General features: G+C 33.3%; 1 protein-coding gene across 2 annotated transcripts in view; it reads left to right on the top strand.

Annotated features, from left to right (window-relative positions):
• COL21A1 (collagen type XXI alpha 1 chain) overlaps positions 1-13,700 on the top strand; it is a 191,064-nt gene that overhangs the window by 128,271 nt on the left and 49,093 nt on the right. For both annotated transcript variants that reach the window (XM_017542926.1, XM_017542927.2), the window contains 2 exons: positions 242-295; positions 417-470. In XM_017542926.1, the coding sequence (XP_017398415.1) occupies positions 242-295; positions 417-470 (108 nt within the window). The remainder of the gene's footprint in view (positions 1-241; positions 296-416; positions 471-13,700) is intronic.

The following is a 13,700-nucleotide window of genomic DNA, read 5'->3' as shown; positions in this document are numbered from 1 at the left end:
TGGTTTCTGTGTTTAGATGCTTCTTGTGATGATAATTCTGTATCTATCAACATTTTTAATGTCTTGATATTGTATCTACTGGGCTGGAAAAAGAATGCTTTACAGAGTCAACATGAGTTGTAGTTCCATGAATTTTTACTACATAATGATGTTAACTTAGTAGCTTTTCTATTTAAGTTTTGGTTGGGACTTGAAAACATTATTGCAAAGATTGTGTTTTAAGTGTTTGTTTTCAATACAGGGTGCAAAAGGTGAAAAGGGAAATGCTGGCTTCCCTGGCCTTCCTGGACTTGCTGTGAGTTTGATAGAAAAAAGCTCTTAGTGTTTTGCTTTAAATGAAAACTATCTTACAGTATCTTTCTTTAAAGAGAAAAATTAGTGCAAAAATACATAAAACACATGTATTTATTTTTTAGGGAGAACCAGGAAGACATGGAAAGGATGGATTAATGGGTAGTCCCGGTTTTAAGGTATTTACAAAAAGTACAAAACAAAAAGATTTTTGTATCTTGTGAGTAAACATAAGAAAAATGTACCAATATTAAAATTTTTTAATATGTGACATTGGCTCATAATTCATGAGCCAAAGGTTTTTTTTTTTTTTTTTTTACAAGTAATTTAAAAATGATACTGAATTTCTTTAGAGTTTATTGTGGACTCTCAAGTGTCAGAAGTGGAATCATAGGATATTATAAGGTTGAGCTTCTTTGATAAGCCCTTCAGATTGGTTTGTTTGGCAGGTTAGAAGCAGAGGTTCTTATCTCTGTCTTCCAAAGGTTGACATTTCGGTGGGGTGGGAAACTGTCTTCTTAACCCTAGCTTTTTTTTTTTTTTTTTATCAGTTGTATGGTATGGGCATGAGAGAATTAGAGTAAGAGGGCAACTGCAACGTGTCCATAATTCTCTCTCTATGAAAACACTCAAGGGTACATGCCTTTGGGGTGGTCCATTAGCACCATCATATTCTTATAGTTAAAATTTTGCTGATTTGGATACCTAAGGAGAAGCTTGGTATAAGCCATCAGAGTTGAAGAGGCCATTTAATCCAACATTGGACATAGGGATGTTATTTTGTTTTCTAATGGTCACTTCTGAATCCCAAAGTTGCTCAGAAATTCAGTCCAAATTTTCTTGGTCTGTAGGTGTTTTCCAAAGGAAAAATTATTCATTTATTTGCTTCAAGTGCTATGAAGGTTTTCCAAATATCCATGATTCTTCAAAGAGTGTACGTTGAGATAATACTTCTAAGACAGTAATAACCTGACTATAAAATATGGAAACTCATTTAAAGACCTTTGTCCCTTCTTGTTAATTATGCTTCATTGGTTTTGTATTTTCTCATTTATTTAATTGAGCAGATTTTATTGATATTTATCAGAAGCTAACATATAGAGTATAAAGCCATCACGGCCTCTACTCTTAGAAAGTTAATAATCTAGACTATGCGAGAGAACACAGGTTTTTTTTCTTTGCCTACAACCTAGGCATTCATTTTAATTAATTTTTTGTCCTTTGTTAGCATAAGCCAATCTGCCCCAAGAAGTGGGACTATTCTTTTTGGGGGGCAGGAGACCTTAGAGAATAGAACTGAATTGGATTTTCAACTTGCGATGACTTTCTCTAACGAGCTGCATGTTCTCTGGCAAATACTTTGACACTCAGTTTCTATTTCGAAAATAGTGTAAATGTTACCTATCTAGAATGGTATGAAAGGGACTTAAGCAAGATAAAGCACCCAGCACAGCTCCTGGCAAAGAATAAGTGTTGAATAAGGGATTAGTTCTTTTATTCATTGCCTGATTTGAACACAGCTTTAAGATTCCTGTTTAGTCTTAGTCCAGGTAGTATGTGCCTTCCTGTGCCTGCAAATGTAAACATCAGTTGACTGTTTTCTAGCAGATATATTGGTATGTAATTGAAATACTGTAACATTCACCCATTTAATGTGTAGAATTCAACAGTCTTTCTATATTTACAGTGTTATGAAACCTCATTAGAGGCAGTTTTTGGAACATTTTCATTATCCCAAAAAGAAACACCATGTCCATTTAGTGATCACTTTCCATTTCTCACCAAGCTACTACCCCATACATTATACCCTTAGCAAGCGTTACTCTGTTTTCTGTCTCCGCAGATTTGTGTATTCTGGACATTTAATATAAATGGAAACATATGATATATGGTCTTTTGTTCTTTCAATGACCATGACGTTTTTGTGGGTCACCCAAGCTTTCACTTGTATGGGTAGTACTTCATTCCTTTTTAATACTAACAGTATTTTATTGTATAGATATATCATTACGTCCAACATTTTGAGGTCAGCTCACTCTTAATATTTGCCTTCCTTATAGGTTCATACCACCCTTCGTATTTAACCTCAGTTATGCCTCCTATTTTCTAATTAGTGTGGGTCTCCTAACAACAGTGAAGTTTATCTGTCTTGTCTGTAAATTTTTAATGAAAATCATTCACAAATTTAAAAAAAGGCTATTTACTTTTTTGTTTAAATTACTTTATTTTTAAAAACAGTTTCAGGTTTATAGCAAAACTGGATGGGAAGTACAGTGTATTCCCACACACCCTGCCACTTCCCAACCTCATACAGGCTCTCCTAGGATCAGCATCCCTACCAGACTAGTACATGTGTTGCAGTTTACACATCACTGTTACCCAAGGTTCATAGTTTATGTTAGAGTTCATTCTTGGTATTGTACACTTGACAAATGTATATATTTCACAAAAATAACATTGTAGTATCATAGAGAATAGTTTCACTCCCCTAAAAATACTGCAAGCTCCACCTTTTGGTCCTTTCTTCTCCTCAGCTACTGACAACCGTTGATCTTTTTACTCTCCAGAGTTTTGCCTTTTTCAGGATATCATATAGTTGGAATCATACATTATATAGCCTTTTCAGATTGGCTTCTTGCTATTAACAATATGCATTTAAAGTTCCCCCATGTCTTTTCATGGTTTGACAGTTACCGTTCCCAGCCTCTGGTAACTATCCTTCTACCCTCTATGCCATGAGTTTGATTGTTTTGATTTTTAGTTCCCACAAAAACATGAGAACATGTGATATTTGTCTTTCTGCTCCTGGCTTATGTCACTTAACATAATGATCTCTACTCTGATCCATGTGGTTGCAAATGACTGGATCTCATTCATTTTTATGGCTGAATAGTACTCCATTGTGTAGATGTGCCACATTTTCTTTATCTATTCATCTGTTGATGGATACTTAGGTTATTTCCAAATCTTAGCCATTGTAAGTGCTGCAAGAAACATAGGAGTTCAGATATCTCTTTGATATACAGATTTCCTTTCTTTTGGGTACATACCCAGCTGGATCATATAGTAACTCTATTTTTAGTTTTCTTTTTGTTTTTTTGAGATGGAGTTTCGCTCTTATTGCCCAGGCTGGAGTGCAATGGTATGATCTTGGCTCACTGCAGCCTCTGCCTCCCAGGTTCAAGCGATTCTCCTGCCTCCCAAGTAGCTGGGATTACAGGTTCCCAACCCATGCCTGGATAATTTTTGTATTTTTAGTAGAGACAAGGTTTCACCATGTTGGCCAGGCTGATCTCATACTGCTGACTTCAGGTGATCTACCCGACTCAGCCTCCCAAAATGCTGGGATTATAGGCATAAGCCACCACGTCCAGCCCAGTTTTAATTTTTTTGAGATATCTTCAAAGTTGCCTTCATAATGGTTGTGCTAATTTACATTCCCACCAGCAGTTTACAAGGGTTCCCTTTTCCCCACATCCTTACCAGCATTTGTTATTGTCTTTTGGATAAAAGCCATTTTAACTGGGGTGAGATGATATTGCATTGCAGTTTTGATTTGCATTTCTCTGATTATCAATGATGAACATCTTTTCATATGCCTATTTGCCATTTCTGTGTCTTCTTTTGAGTAATGTCCATTCAAATATTTTGCCCATCTTTTGACAGGATTATTGGAATTTTTTCTGCAGAGTCGATTGAGCTTTTTATATTTTCTGGTTAGTAATCTCTTATCAGATGGGTAGTTTGCAAGTATTTTCTCCCGTTCCATGGATTGTCTTTTCACTTTGTTGACTGTATACTTTGGAATGTAAAAGATTTTCAACATGATTTGTCCGTGTTTACTTTGGTTACCTGTGTTTGTAAGGTATTGCTGAAGAAATTTGCTGAGATCGGTGTCCTGGAGACTTTTCCTAATGTTTTTCTGTAGTAGTTTCATAGCTTGAGATCCTAGATTTAAGTCTTTAGTCAATTTCGCTTTGATTTTTGTATATGCTAAGAGATAGGAGTCTAGTTTCATTATTTTGCATAGGAACATCCAGTGTTCCTAGTACCATTTCTTGAAGAAACTGTCTTTTCCCCAGTGTATGTTCTCGGAAACTTTGTCAAAAATGAGTTCACTGTAGGTGTGTAGATTTGTTTCTGGATTATCTTCTCTGTTCTGTTCCACTGGTCTATGTATCTTTTTGTATGCCAGTACCATGCTATTTTGGTTAATATAACTCTGCACTATAATTTGAAGTCAGGTAATGTAATTCCTCCACTTTTATTCCTTATGCTTAGGGTAGCTTCAGTTATTCTGTGTCTTTTGTGATTACATATAAATGATAGGACTGGTTTTTGTATGTTTCTGAAGAATGTCATTGGTATTTTGATAGGAAATGCATTGAATCTTTAGATTGCTTTGGTAGTATGAACATTTAAACAATATTGATTCTTCAAACCCATGAACATGAAATATTTTTCCATTTTTTTGGTGTCCTCTTCGTTTTATTTCATTAGTGTTTTATAATTTTCATTGTAGAGATTTTTTACTTCTCTAGTTAATTCCTAGGTATTTAATTTTATTTGTGACTATTATAAATGGGATTACTTTTTAAAATTCTTTTTTAGATTGTTCATAATTGGCCTATAGAAATGCCACTGAGTTTTGTATGTTGACTTTGTATCCTGAAAATTTACCAAATTTGTTTATCAGTTTTAATAGTTTGTTGGTGGAGTCTTTAGGTTTTTCTAAATATAAGATCGTATCATCAGCAGACAAGGATAATTTACTTCTTCGTTTGCAATTTGGATGTCCTTTATAACTTTCTCTTGTTTGATTGCTCTAGCTAGGACTTCCAGTACTATGTTGAATAACAGTGGTGACAGTGGGCATCCTGTCATGTTTCAGACGTTACAGGAAAGGCTTTTATTTTTTTTACTCCATTCAGTGTGATGCTAGCTGTGGGTTTGTCATTGATGGCCTTTGTTATGTTGAGGTATGTTCCTTCTATAACTTGTTTTTTAAGGATTTTTATCATGAAGGTATGTTTAATTTTATCAAATGCTTTGTCAGCATCAATTGAAATAATCTGGGTTTTGTCTTTCATTTTGTCGATATGATGTATCATGTTGATTGATTTGCATGTGTTGAACCATTTTTGCATCTCAGGGATAAATTCCCACTTGGTCATGATGAATAATCTTTCTAATATATTGTTGAATTTGGTTTACTAGTATTTTGTTGACGATTTTTACATCAATAACCATCAGAGATATTGGCCTATAGTTTTGTTTTGTGGTGTATTTTTTTCTTTGGTATCAGGGTAATACTGGTCTTGTAGAGAGAGTTCAGAAGGGTTCCTGCTTTCTCTATTTTTCAGAATAGTTTGAATAGGATTGGTATTAGTTCTTTAAATGATTGGTCAAATTTAGCAATGAAGCCATTGGGTCCTAGACTTTTCTTTATTGGAAGACTTTTTATGACAGCTTGGATCTTGTTACTTATTATTGATTTGTTCAGGTTGTGGATTTCTTTCTGGTTTAATCTTGGTAGGTTGTGTATATCTAGGAGTTTGTCCATTTCATGTATATTTTCCAATGTATTGGCATATAGTTGCTTATAGTAGCCACTAATGAACATTTGAGTTTCTGATGTATCAGTTCTAATGTCTTCTTTCTCATTTCTTACTGTATTTTATTTGGGTCTCCTTATTTTCTTGGTTGTGCTGGCTAAAGATTTGTCATTTCTGTTTATCTTTTCAAAAAAACAACTTTTTGTTTCATTGATGTTTGTGTTTTTAAATTGTAATTTCATTTATTTCTGCTCTGATCTTTATTATTTCTTTTCTTCTGCCAATTTTGTTAGTTTGGTTTGGTTTGCCCTTGCCTTTCTGGTTCTTTAAGATGAATTGTTAGATTGTTTTTTTTGACTTTTTTTCTCTTTTTTGATATAGGTACTTATGGCTATAAACTTCCATCTTACTGTTTTTGCTGTATCCCATAGATTATGATATGCTGTGTTTCCATTATTATTTGCTTTAAAAAGTTTTTTAGTTTTCTTCTTAATTTATTCATTGAATCATTGGTCATTCAGGAGCATACTTTCCAAAATTCCTCTTGTTACTGATTTCTAGCTTTATTACTTTGTTGTCAGAGAAGATGCTTGATATTATTCCATTTTTTGAAAGTTTGAAGACTTGTTTTGTGACCAAACATATGGTCTGTATTTGAGAATAATCCATATGCTAAGAAAAGAATGTGTATTCTGTAGCTCTTGGATGAAATGTTCGATTAATATCTATTTGATTAGTTTGGTCTGTAGTGCAGATTAAGTCTAGTGTTTCTTTGTTGATTTTCTATCTGGAAGATCTATCCAATGCTGAAAATGGAGTGATGAAGTCTCCAGCTATTATTGTATTGGAGTCTATTGCTGTCTTTAGCTCTAATAATATTTCCTTTGTATATATGGATGCTCCTATGTTAGGTGCATTTAAGATTGTTATATCCTTTTGCTGAATTAACCCCTTATCATTATGTAGTGACCCTTTTGACTTCTCATAGTTTTTGTCTGGAAATCCATTGTGTCTGATATAAATATAGCTATTCCTGTTCTTTTTTGGTTTCTATTGGCATGGAATATCTTTTTCCATTTTTTTATTTTTAGTCTATGTATGTCGTTATAGGTGAAGTGTTTATTATAGGCAATAGATCATTGGGTCTTGTTTTTTTTATTTAGGCAGGCAGTCTATGACTTCTGATTTGAGAGTTCAGTTCATTTCATTAAATGCCATTATTTATAAATAAGGACCTACTCCTGCCATTTTGTTAGTTTTCTGGTTGTATTTTGGTCTTCTCTTCCTTTTTTCATTCCTATTGTTTTCTAGTGAAAATGATTTTCTCTGATGATATGACTTAGTTTCTTGTTTTTTATTTTTTGTGTGTTCATTGTATGTATTTAGTTTGAGGTTACCATGAGGATTACAGATACTATCTTATAACACGTTATTTTAAACTGATAACACTATTGGCATAAATAAACAAGCAAAAAGAAAACTAATAAAAACTTGCCTTAACTTTGTCCTCCCGCTTTTTAACTTTTTATTGATACAATTTATGTCTTATTGTACTGATTATGTCTTGTTAAGTTTTTATAGTTATTATTTTTGATTTATTTAGTCTTTCTGTTTAGAATAATAGTAGTTTATACACCACAGTTACGGTGTATAATATTCTTGGTTTTCAGTGTACTTGTTATTTCCTTGACCCCCAAGGTCTCAAAAGGCAGCTTGTGGTCAATGCTGCCTGGCCTGGAACTCATTCTTTTGGACAGTGCTCCCCTCTGGCCCAGGGCAGGTCCAGAAATGCTGTTCAAGATTCAAGTCCTGGAATTGGAGACCCCGACTATGCTTGGTGCTCTACTCCTCTGTGACAGTTTTGGTTTCTAAGGTGGAGGACAGAGTTTCCTTTACTTTTCCCTTTGCTTTTCTCAAGCAGAAGTAGTTTTACCCCAGTAGCCACCACAGTTTTTGCTGAGTCTTACATGAAGCCAGCAAGTCTCAGAGGTTCACCAAGGCCCTTGGTAAAGTACTGGGATATCACTGCTAGTTATTCAGGGCCCAAGGGCTCTTCAGTTAACACATAACACATGCTGGCAGGACTGGATCCTTTCCTTCAGGGCAGTGGGTTTACTTCTGGCCCAGAGTGTGTCTAAAAATGTCATCTGGAAGCTAGGGCCTGGAAAGGGGGCCTCTTGACTCTGGCCAGTGCCCTGTCCTGCTGTGGCTGAGCTGGTATTCAAGATACAAGACAGAGTCTTCCTCTCTCTTTCCTCTCCTATCCTCAACTATTATTGAAGGAAGGGTCTCTTTTGGAGCCATAGCTTTGCAGTCTGGGGTTAGGGGAAGGATGCTGCCAGCACTCTCTTGGCTGCCCCTGTGTGTGTCTCAGTATGTTGTGTGCCCCCACAGTCTACTGTCTCTGGGCCTAGTTCAGCCCTCTCTTATGAGTTGCAGACATTATGGCCTAGAGTGCCTTTCAGGTTATCTTGGAGACTGAGAGCACTTTGGCCCTTGGTGGTAAGGTTTGCAGGCACTCAAGTTCAGACCACTGGGATGGGTTCTCCTCTGGCTGGGGCTGGTTTAAATACTTCCTCTGTGGGTGGGTATCAGTTGAGTTTGGTGTGGTTTTTCTTTCTGCTCTAACAGGACAGCACTGAGTTCAGTTCTTCACTGTTGCTGTAATCTCCCTTCCCCAGTGCCCAGAAATGCTTTCCAATGCATAGTGCCTCTGCTGGGGATGGGGGAGGGGTGGCGTCGGTAATTCAGGACTGCTTTTTCTGTCTCTTCAGTGCCTCTTTCAGCAGTATGGAGTTAAAAGCAGGTGCTGTGAGTACTCATCTGATTTTTGGTTCTTTGAAGGTGTTTTTTCTTTGTAGATAATTGTTAACTTGGTGTTCTTCCTGGGAGTGGGGGACAATGGGTAGAGCTTTCTACTCCATCTTGCTTGCCTCCCTCCTGACTTACTTTGAATTAATTTCTGTTTATGGTGTGAGGTAAAAATCAAGGTTCATTTTTTTTCCCATAGGAGATTCAGTTATTCTAGCATCATTTATTGAAGACTGTCATTTCCCTCTGTATTATATTAGCACTTTTGCCAAATATGAATTGAAAAACGTGTGAAACTATTTTTAGATTCTTAATTTCTTTCCACTAATTTATACTTCTACTCTTTCCTCAACAAGTCTTAATTATTATAGCTTTAAAATAAACCTTTAAATTGTGTCGTGCAAATACTTTTTTTTTTTTTTTTTACAAATTGTAATGGATATTATAGATTTACATAAATTCCACATTACTTTTAGTATCAGCTTAAAAATTTTTACCAAAAAAACTTGTGAGATGTGTTAAAGTTTTTCTTTTTGAAACAGAGTCTCACCATTGTCACCCAGGCTGGATTGCAATGGCACGATCTTGGCTCACTGCAACCTCTGGCTTCTGAGTTCAAGCCATTTTCTTGCCTCAGCCTCCTGAGTAGCTTGGATTACAGGCGTCCACCACCATGCCTGTCTAATTTTTTTTCTTTTTTTTTTTTGTATTTTTAGTAGAGACAGGGTTTCATCATGTTGGCCAGGCAGGTCTCGAACTCCTGACTTCAGGTGATCCACCTACCTCAGCTTCACAAAGTGCTGGGATTACAGGCATGAGCCACTGCACCTGACCACAGTTTTTAGTGTGAAATAATTTTAGATTTACAGACATTTGAAAATATAGTAGAGAATTCCCTATACCCTTTATTCAACTGTTGTTGAAGTTAACATTTTATATTACTATGTATATTTGTCAAAACTAAGAAACCAATATTGGCACATTGCTGTAAACTGGACTCCATACTTTATTTGGGTTTCATTACTTTTTTACTAATGTATTTTTTCTGTGCCATGATCCAGTTCAGGATACCACATTACATTTATTTGTCATGCCTTCCTGTTTGCCACTGATCTGTGATAGTTTATCAGTCATTTCTTGTTTGTCATGACTTTGATAGTTTTGAAGAGTATTAACCAGGTATTTTGTACAGTATCACTCAATTTGAGTTTTTCTCATGCTTTCCTCATGATTAGACTCAGATTATTATTTTTTTTTGAAAAGGATAATGGAGGGTTCAAGTGCCCTTTTATCATATCAGAATGTGCATGCTATCCAGATGAATATTCACTGGCGATATTAATGATGATCACCTGTTTAACAGTATTTACAAAGTTTCTTACTTCTTTTTCATCTCATGTTCTGTTCTTTGAAAGCAAGTCACCAGCTTCAAGCCCTAATCAAGGTGTAGACTTAAGCTCCAAATCTTAGAGGGAAGAGCATCTTTATGGCTTTAAATTAATTTGGGGAAAGTTGCCATCTTAAAAATGTTGAATTTTTCAATTCATGAACATAGTATATTATTCTACTTATATGAGTTTTCTTTATTTCATCTCAGCAAAGTTTCATAGTTTTCAGATCTTGAAAGTCTTCTGTTAATTCATATCTAAGTATTTTATTATATTTTTTCATACTCATAAATAGGCTTTCAAGATTTTATTTTTAGTTTGTTGCTAGCATATGGAAATATTATTAGTTTTGGTATATTGATTGTATGTCCTATAATCTTGTGAAATTCATTTATTGGTTTCTGCAAGTTTTTTGTTGATTTCTTAGGTTTTTCTAAATAGATGATTATATTGACTACAAATAAATATAATTTTCTTCTTCTATACTAATTTATATAAAATTTATTTATTTTAATAGTTTTATTGCACTAAACAAGCCCTCAATACAATAACGAATAGAAGGGATAAGAGCATACATTCTTGCTTTGCTTCTGACTCTAGGTAGAAACTATCAGTCTTTTAACATTGAATGTTAGTTGGTTTTACATAGAAGCTCTGCATCAGGATGAGAAAACTCTCTTTTGTTCCTAGTCTATTGTTCCTAGCCTAAAATATCATAATTAGATGTTGAATTTTGCAAAAAAAAAAAAAGCTTTTTCTGCCTTCACTGACTTGATTATATGGTTTTCCTCTCATATTTTCTTAATATACAACATTGATTTTTGTATGTTACACTAATTTTGCATTATTGGGATAAACCACAATTGGTTTTCTTATAATATTCTTTTTATATATTAATGGATTCAGTTTGCAGATATTTTATATTATTTGTTTCTATTTTCATGGATGATATTGATCAGAAGTTTTGTTTTTTTCATATTTTTGTCTGGCTTTAATAACAAAGTAATACTGGCTTTTATTTTCTAAAAGCATTTGTGTAGGAATGGTGTCATTTCTTCCTTATATGTTCGGTAGAAGTTTCCAGTGAAGCCCTCTGGGCCTGAGCTTTGTAGGTGTGTTATATGTCTAAGAAATATTTTAATTAAAAATACACCTATTTAGATTGTATCTTTCTTCTTGAGCAAACTTGGGCAATTTGTACCTTTCTATGAATTTGTCTACATTATTTAATTTGCAGATTTCTTGGCATATTTTGTTTGCAAGATTGCCTTATTCTTGTCCTTTTAATGTCTGTGGGTTTGCAGTAGTGTCCTGTATTTCCTTCCTGATATTATGTGTGTTGTAATGATAGCTTCTTATTGATGCTTTACAATTGAAATCAAGCTCTTCAGGGTTTTTCCTACTCTTCCCTTTTGTCATATGAGCTTGCTTTTGTTGTTGTTGTTGTTGTTCTTGGGTAACTTTCTCTTATTTTTTCCATGGGAATTTGTCTGTTTAAGCATTCTTTTTTCTCATGGGGTCAGTAATAGTAACCTTCACTCGTCTAGGAAACTATTATTTAATCTATATTTTTCAAGTGACTTGTATAAAATGGTGCAAGTTCCTCTCATGAATTTTAAAAAGTTTGCTCTGTTTTAATGATTATTCTTCCTTAGTCATTTCACTCTATACTTTTCTTTCTTTTTGTTTTTTTTTTTTTTACTTTTTTTTTTTTTTTTTTTTTTTTTTTTTTTTTTTTTTTTACTTTTATGTGTAACTTTCTGATTTCCTTCCTGTGTTGGATTTTTTCACAGATCCAACATTGTAATTTATTTTTTTACTTCATTAAATGTTTTTTTACATTTTTTTCATTTTCTTTCTTTATTCTTTTTTCCTACATTTTTTTTCTAGCATTTACAGTTGAGAATTGAATTCATTTACATTCTTTTTTTTGTTTTTTTATCTAAGTAGTTAAATTATGAATATTTTTATCATCATTGTATCCCCTTGATTCTGATATGCAGTGTTTTCATTAACTTTTTTTAAAAGAAATTTTGCAATTCTGGTTTTTATTTCTCTATTTCCTAAGAGTTGTTTAAAGAGTTAAAAAATGTTTTTAGGGTAAAAAGCCTTTTATTTAGATTTTGTTGCCAGTTTCTGGTATTATTGCACTATATCAGAGAATGTTTGTATAATTTCTTCTTTATAAGTTTTAGTGAATTTTTCTCTTTGACTTATTGTATGTTTAATTTTCAGGAATGTTCCCTGTGCATATGAGAAGGTAAATCTCTATTTTCAGAGTGTAAAACTCAATATACATTCATAAGAACTACCTTATTAAATATCTTATTTAGATCTTCTATAACTTAATTTTTTGTTTGGCCTGTCTTGAACAGAGAGTGGTGTATTAGTGTCCTGTTATTCATGCATTTTTGTCTATTTTTTTCTTTCATCTTCTGATTCATGACTATGGTTTCTATGTTTTCATTGTATAGATGTATATTTTTAACCACTATGTCTTCATTTTGAATTGTGGCTTTAGCATTATAAAATATATTTTTTGTTTCCTTTAATAATTTTTCAGTTGAATCCTACCTTCTCTGGTATCAGGATTACATGTTTTCTTTCTGATTATTTTTATTTGTTTGCTGCACCTTTGCCCATCCTTCTATTGTCTAACTTTAGCTTTTTGAGTCACTTTGTTTTAGCTGTATCTCTTGTATTAAGTGTGGAGTTGGTCTTTGCTTCTTAAAGCCATCAGAATATTTTTATTTTAATAGATTATTTTCACCTATTGCCTCATAGGTTTGGTCTTATCTCTGTCATAATATGATATAATTTTCTTATCTTACTATGTGAATTATGCTATAATTACTATATTTCTTTCTCAATGTGATTTGTTGTCTTTTTCTTTTCTGCTTTTAATTTTTTTGGGATTTAAGAAAATATATATATTTTTGGTGATCTTTATACCACTTTTACTACTTCTTGTAAATAACAGTTTCAGAATTCTGTTATTCTCCCTTTACATTCCTTAATCATCCATTCTTTGTTGTGTTAAATTTAAATTATACTCTATTATCTATGTGGAAATTTATGAATTTATTATAGTTTCATGTTTTCCCTATTGTTTTCTTCTTGTTTAATTATGTTATTTCTACCTTTTCAGATTGTCTAATATTTATAAGCTATTTTTTATACTTTACCTTTGTTTCAGGTCTGCAATTAAATATACTCAGTGTTTGTTACCAGCATCTTTATCAATATTCCACAGTTATCATTTGGGTTTAACAAAGGTTTTCCTCCTTTGGAAGGACTTTTGAATACAGTACTCTGAATTCTTGATATTTTAACATGTTTTTCTATACTTTTAGTATAGAATGATGTATAAACATATTTAGTATTTTTTTCTATGCTTTTATTATCTGAATGACAGCTTGGTTAACTATAAAACCCTTGTCTCACTGTTTTTCTTAGAAATATTGCTTACACCGCCATCATGTATGTTGCTGATGTCAATATAATTGTCTTTCATTTTTAAGGGACTCTTTTTCATATGAAGATGAAGGTTTAAAACAAAACAACTTTGCATTTAAAGTCTAATAGTGTATGTCTCAGAATTTAAAATCTGTTACTCCAAAAAGCTTTGGAAAGGCAGATTCAGGTTTTTTTTTTT

Source organism: Cebus imitator, unplaced genomic scaffold (assembly GCF_001604975.1).
Source record: "Cebus imitator isolate Cc_AM_T3 unplaced genomic scaffold, Cebus_imitator-1.0 Scaffold148, whole genome shotgun sequence".
Taxonomy (NCBI): domain Eukaryota; kingdom Metazoa; phylum Chordata; class Mammalia; order Primates; family Cebidae; genus Cebus; species Cebus imitator.
This window is presented reverse-complemented; position numbering and strand designations above follow the sequence as displayed.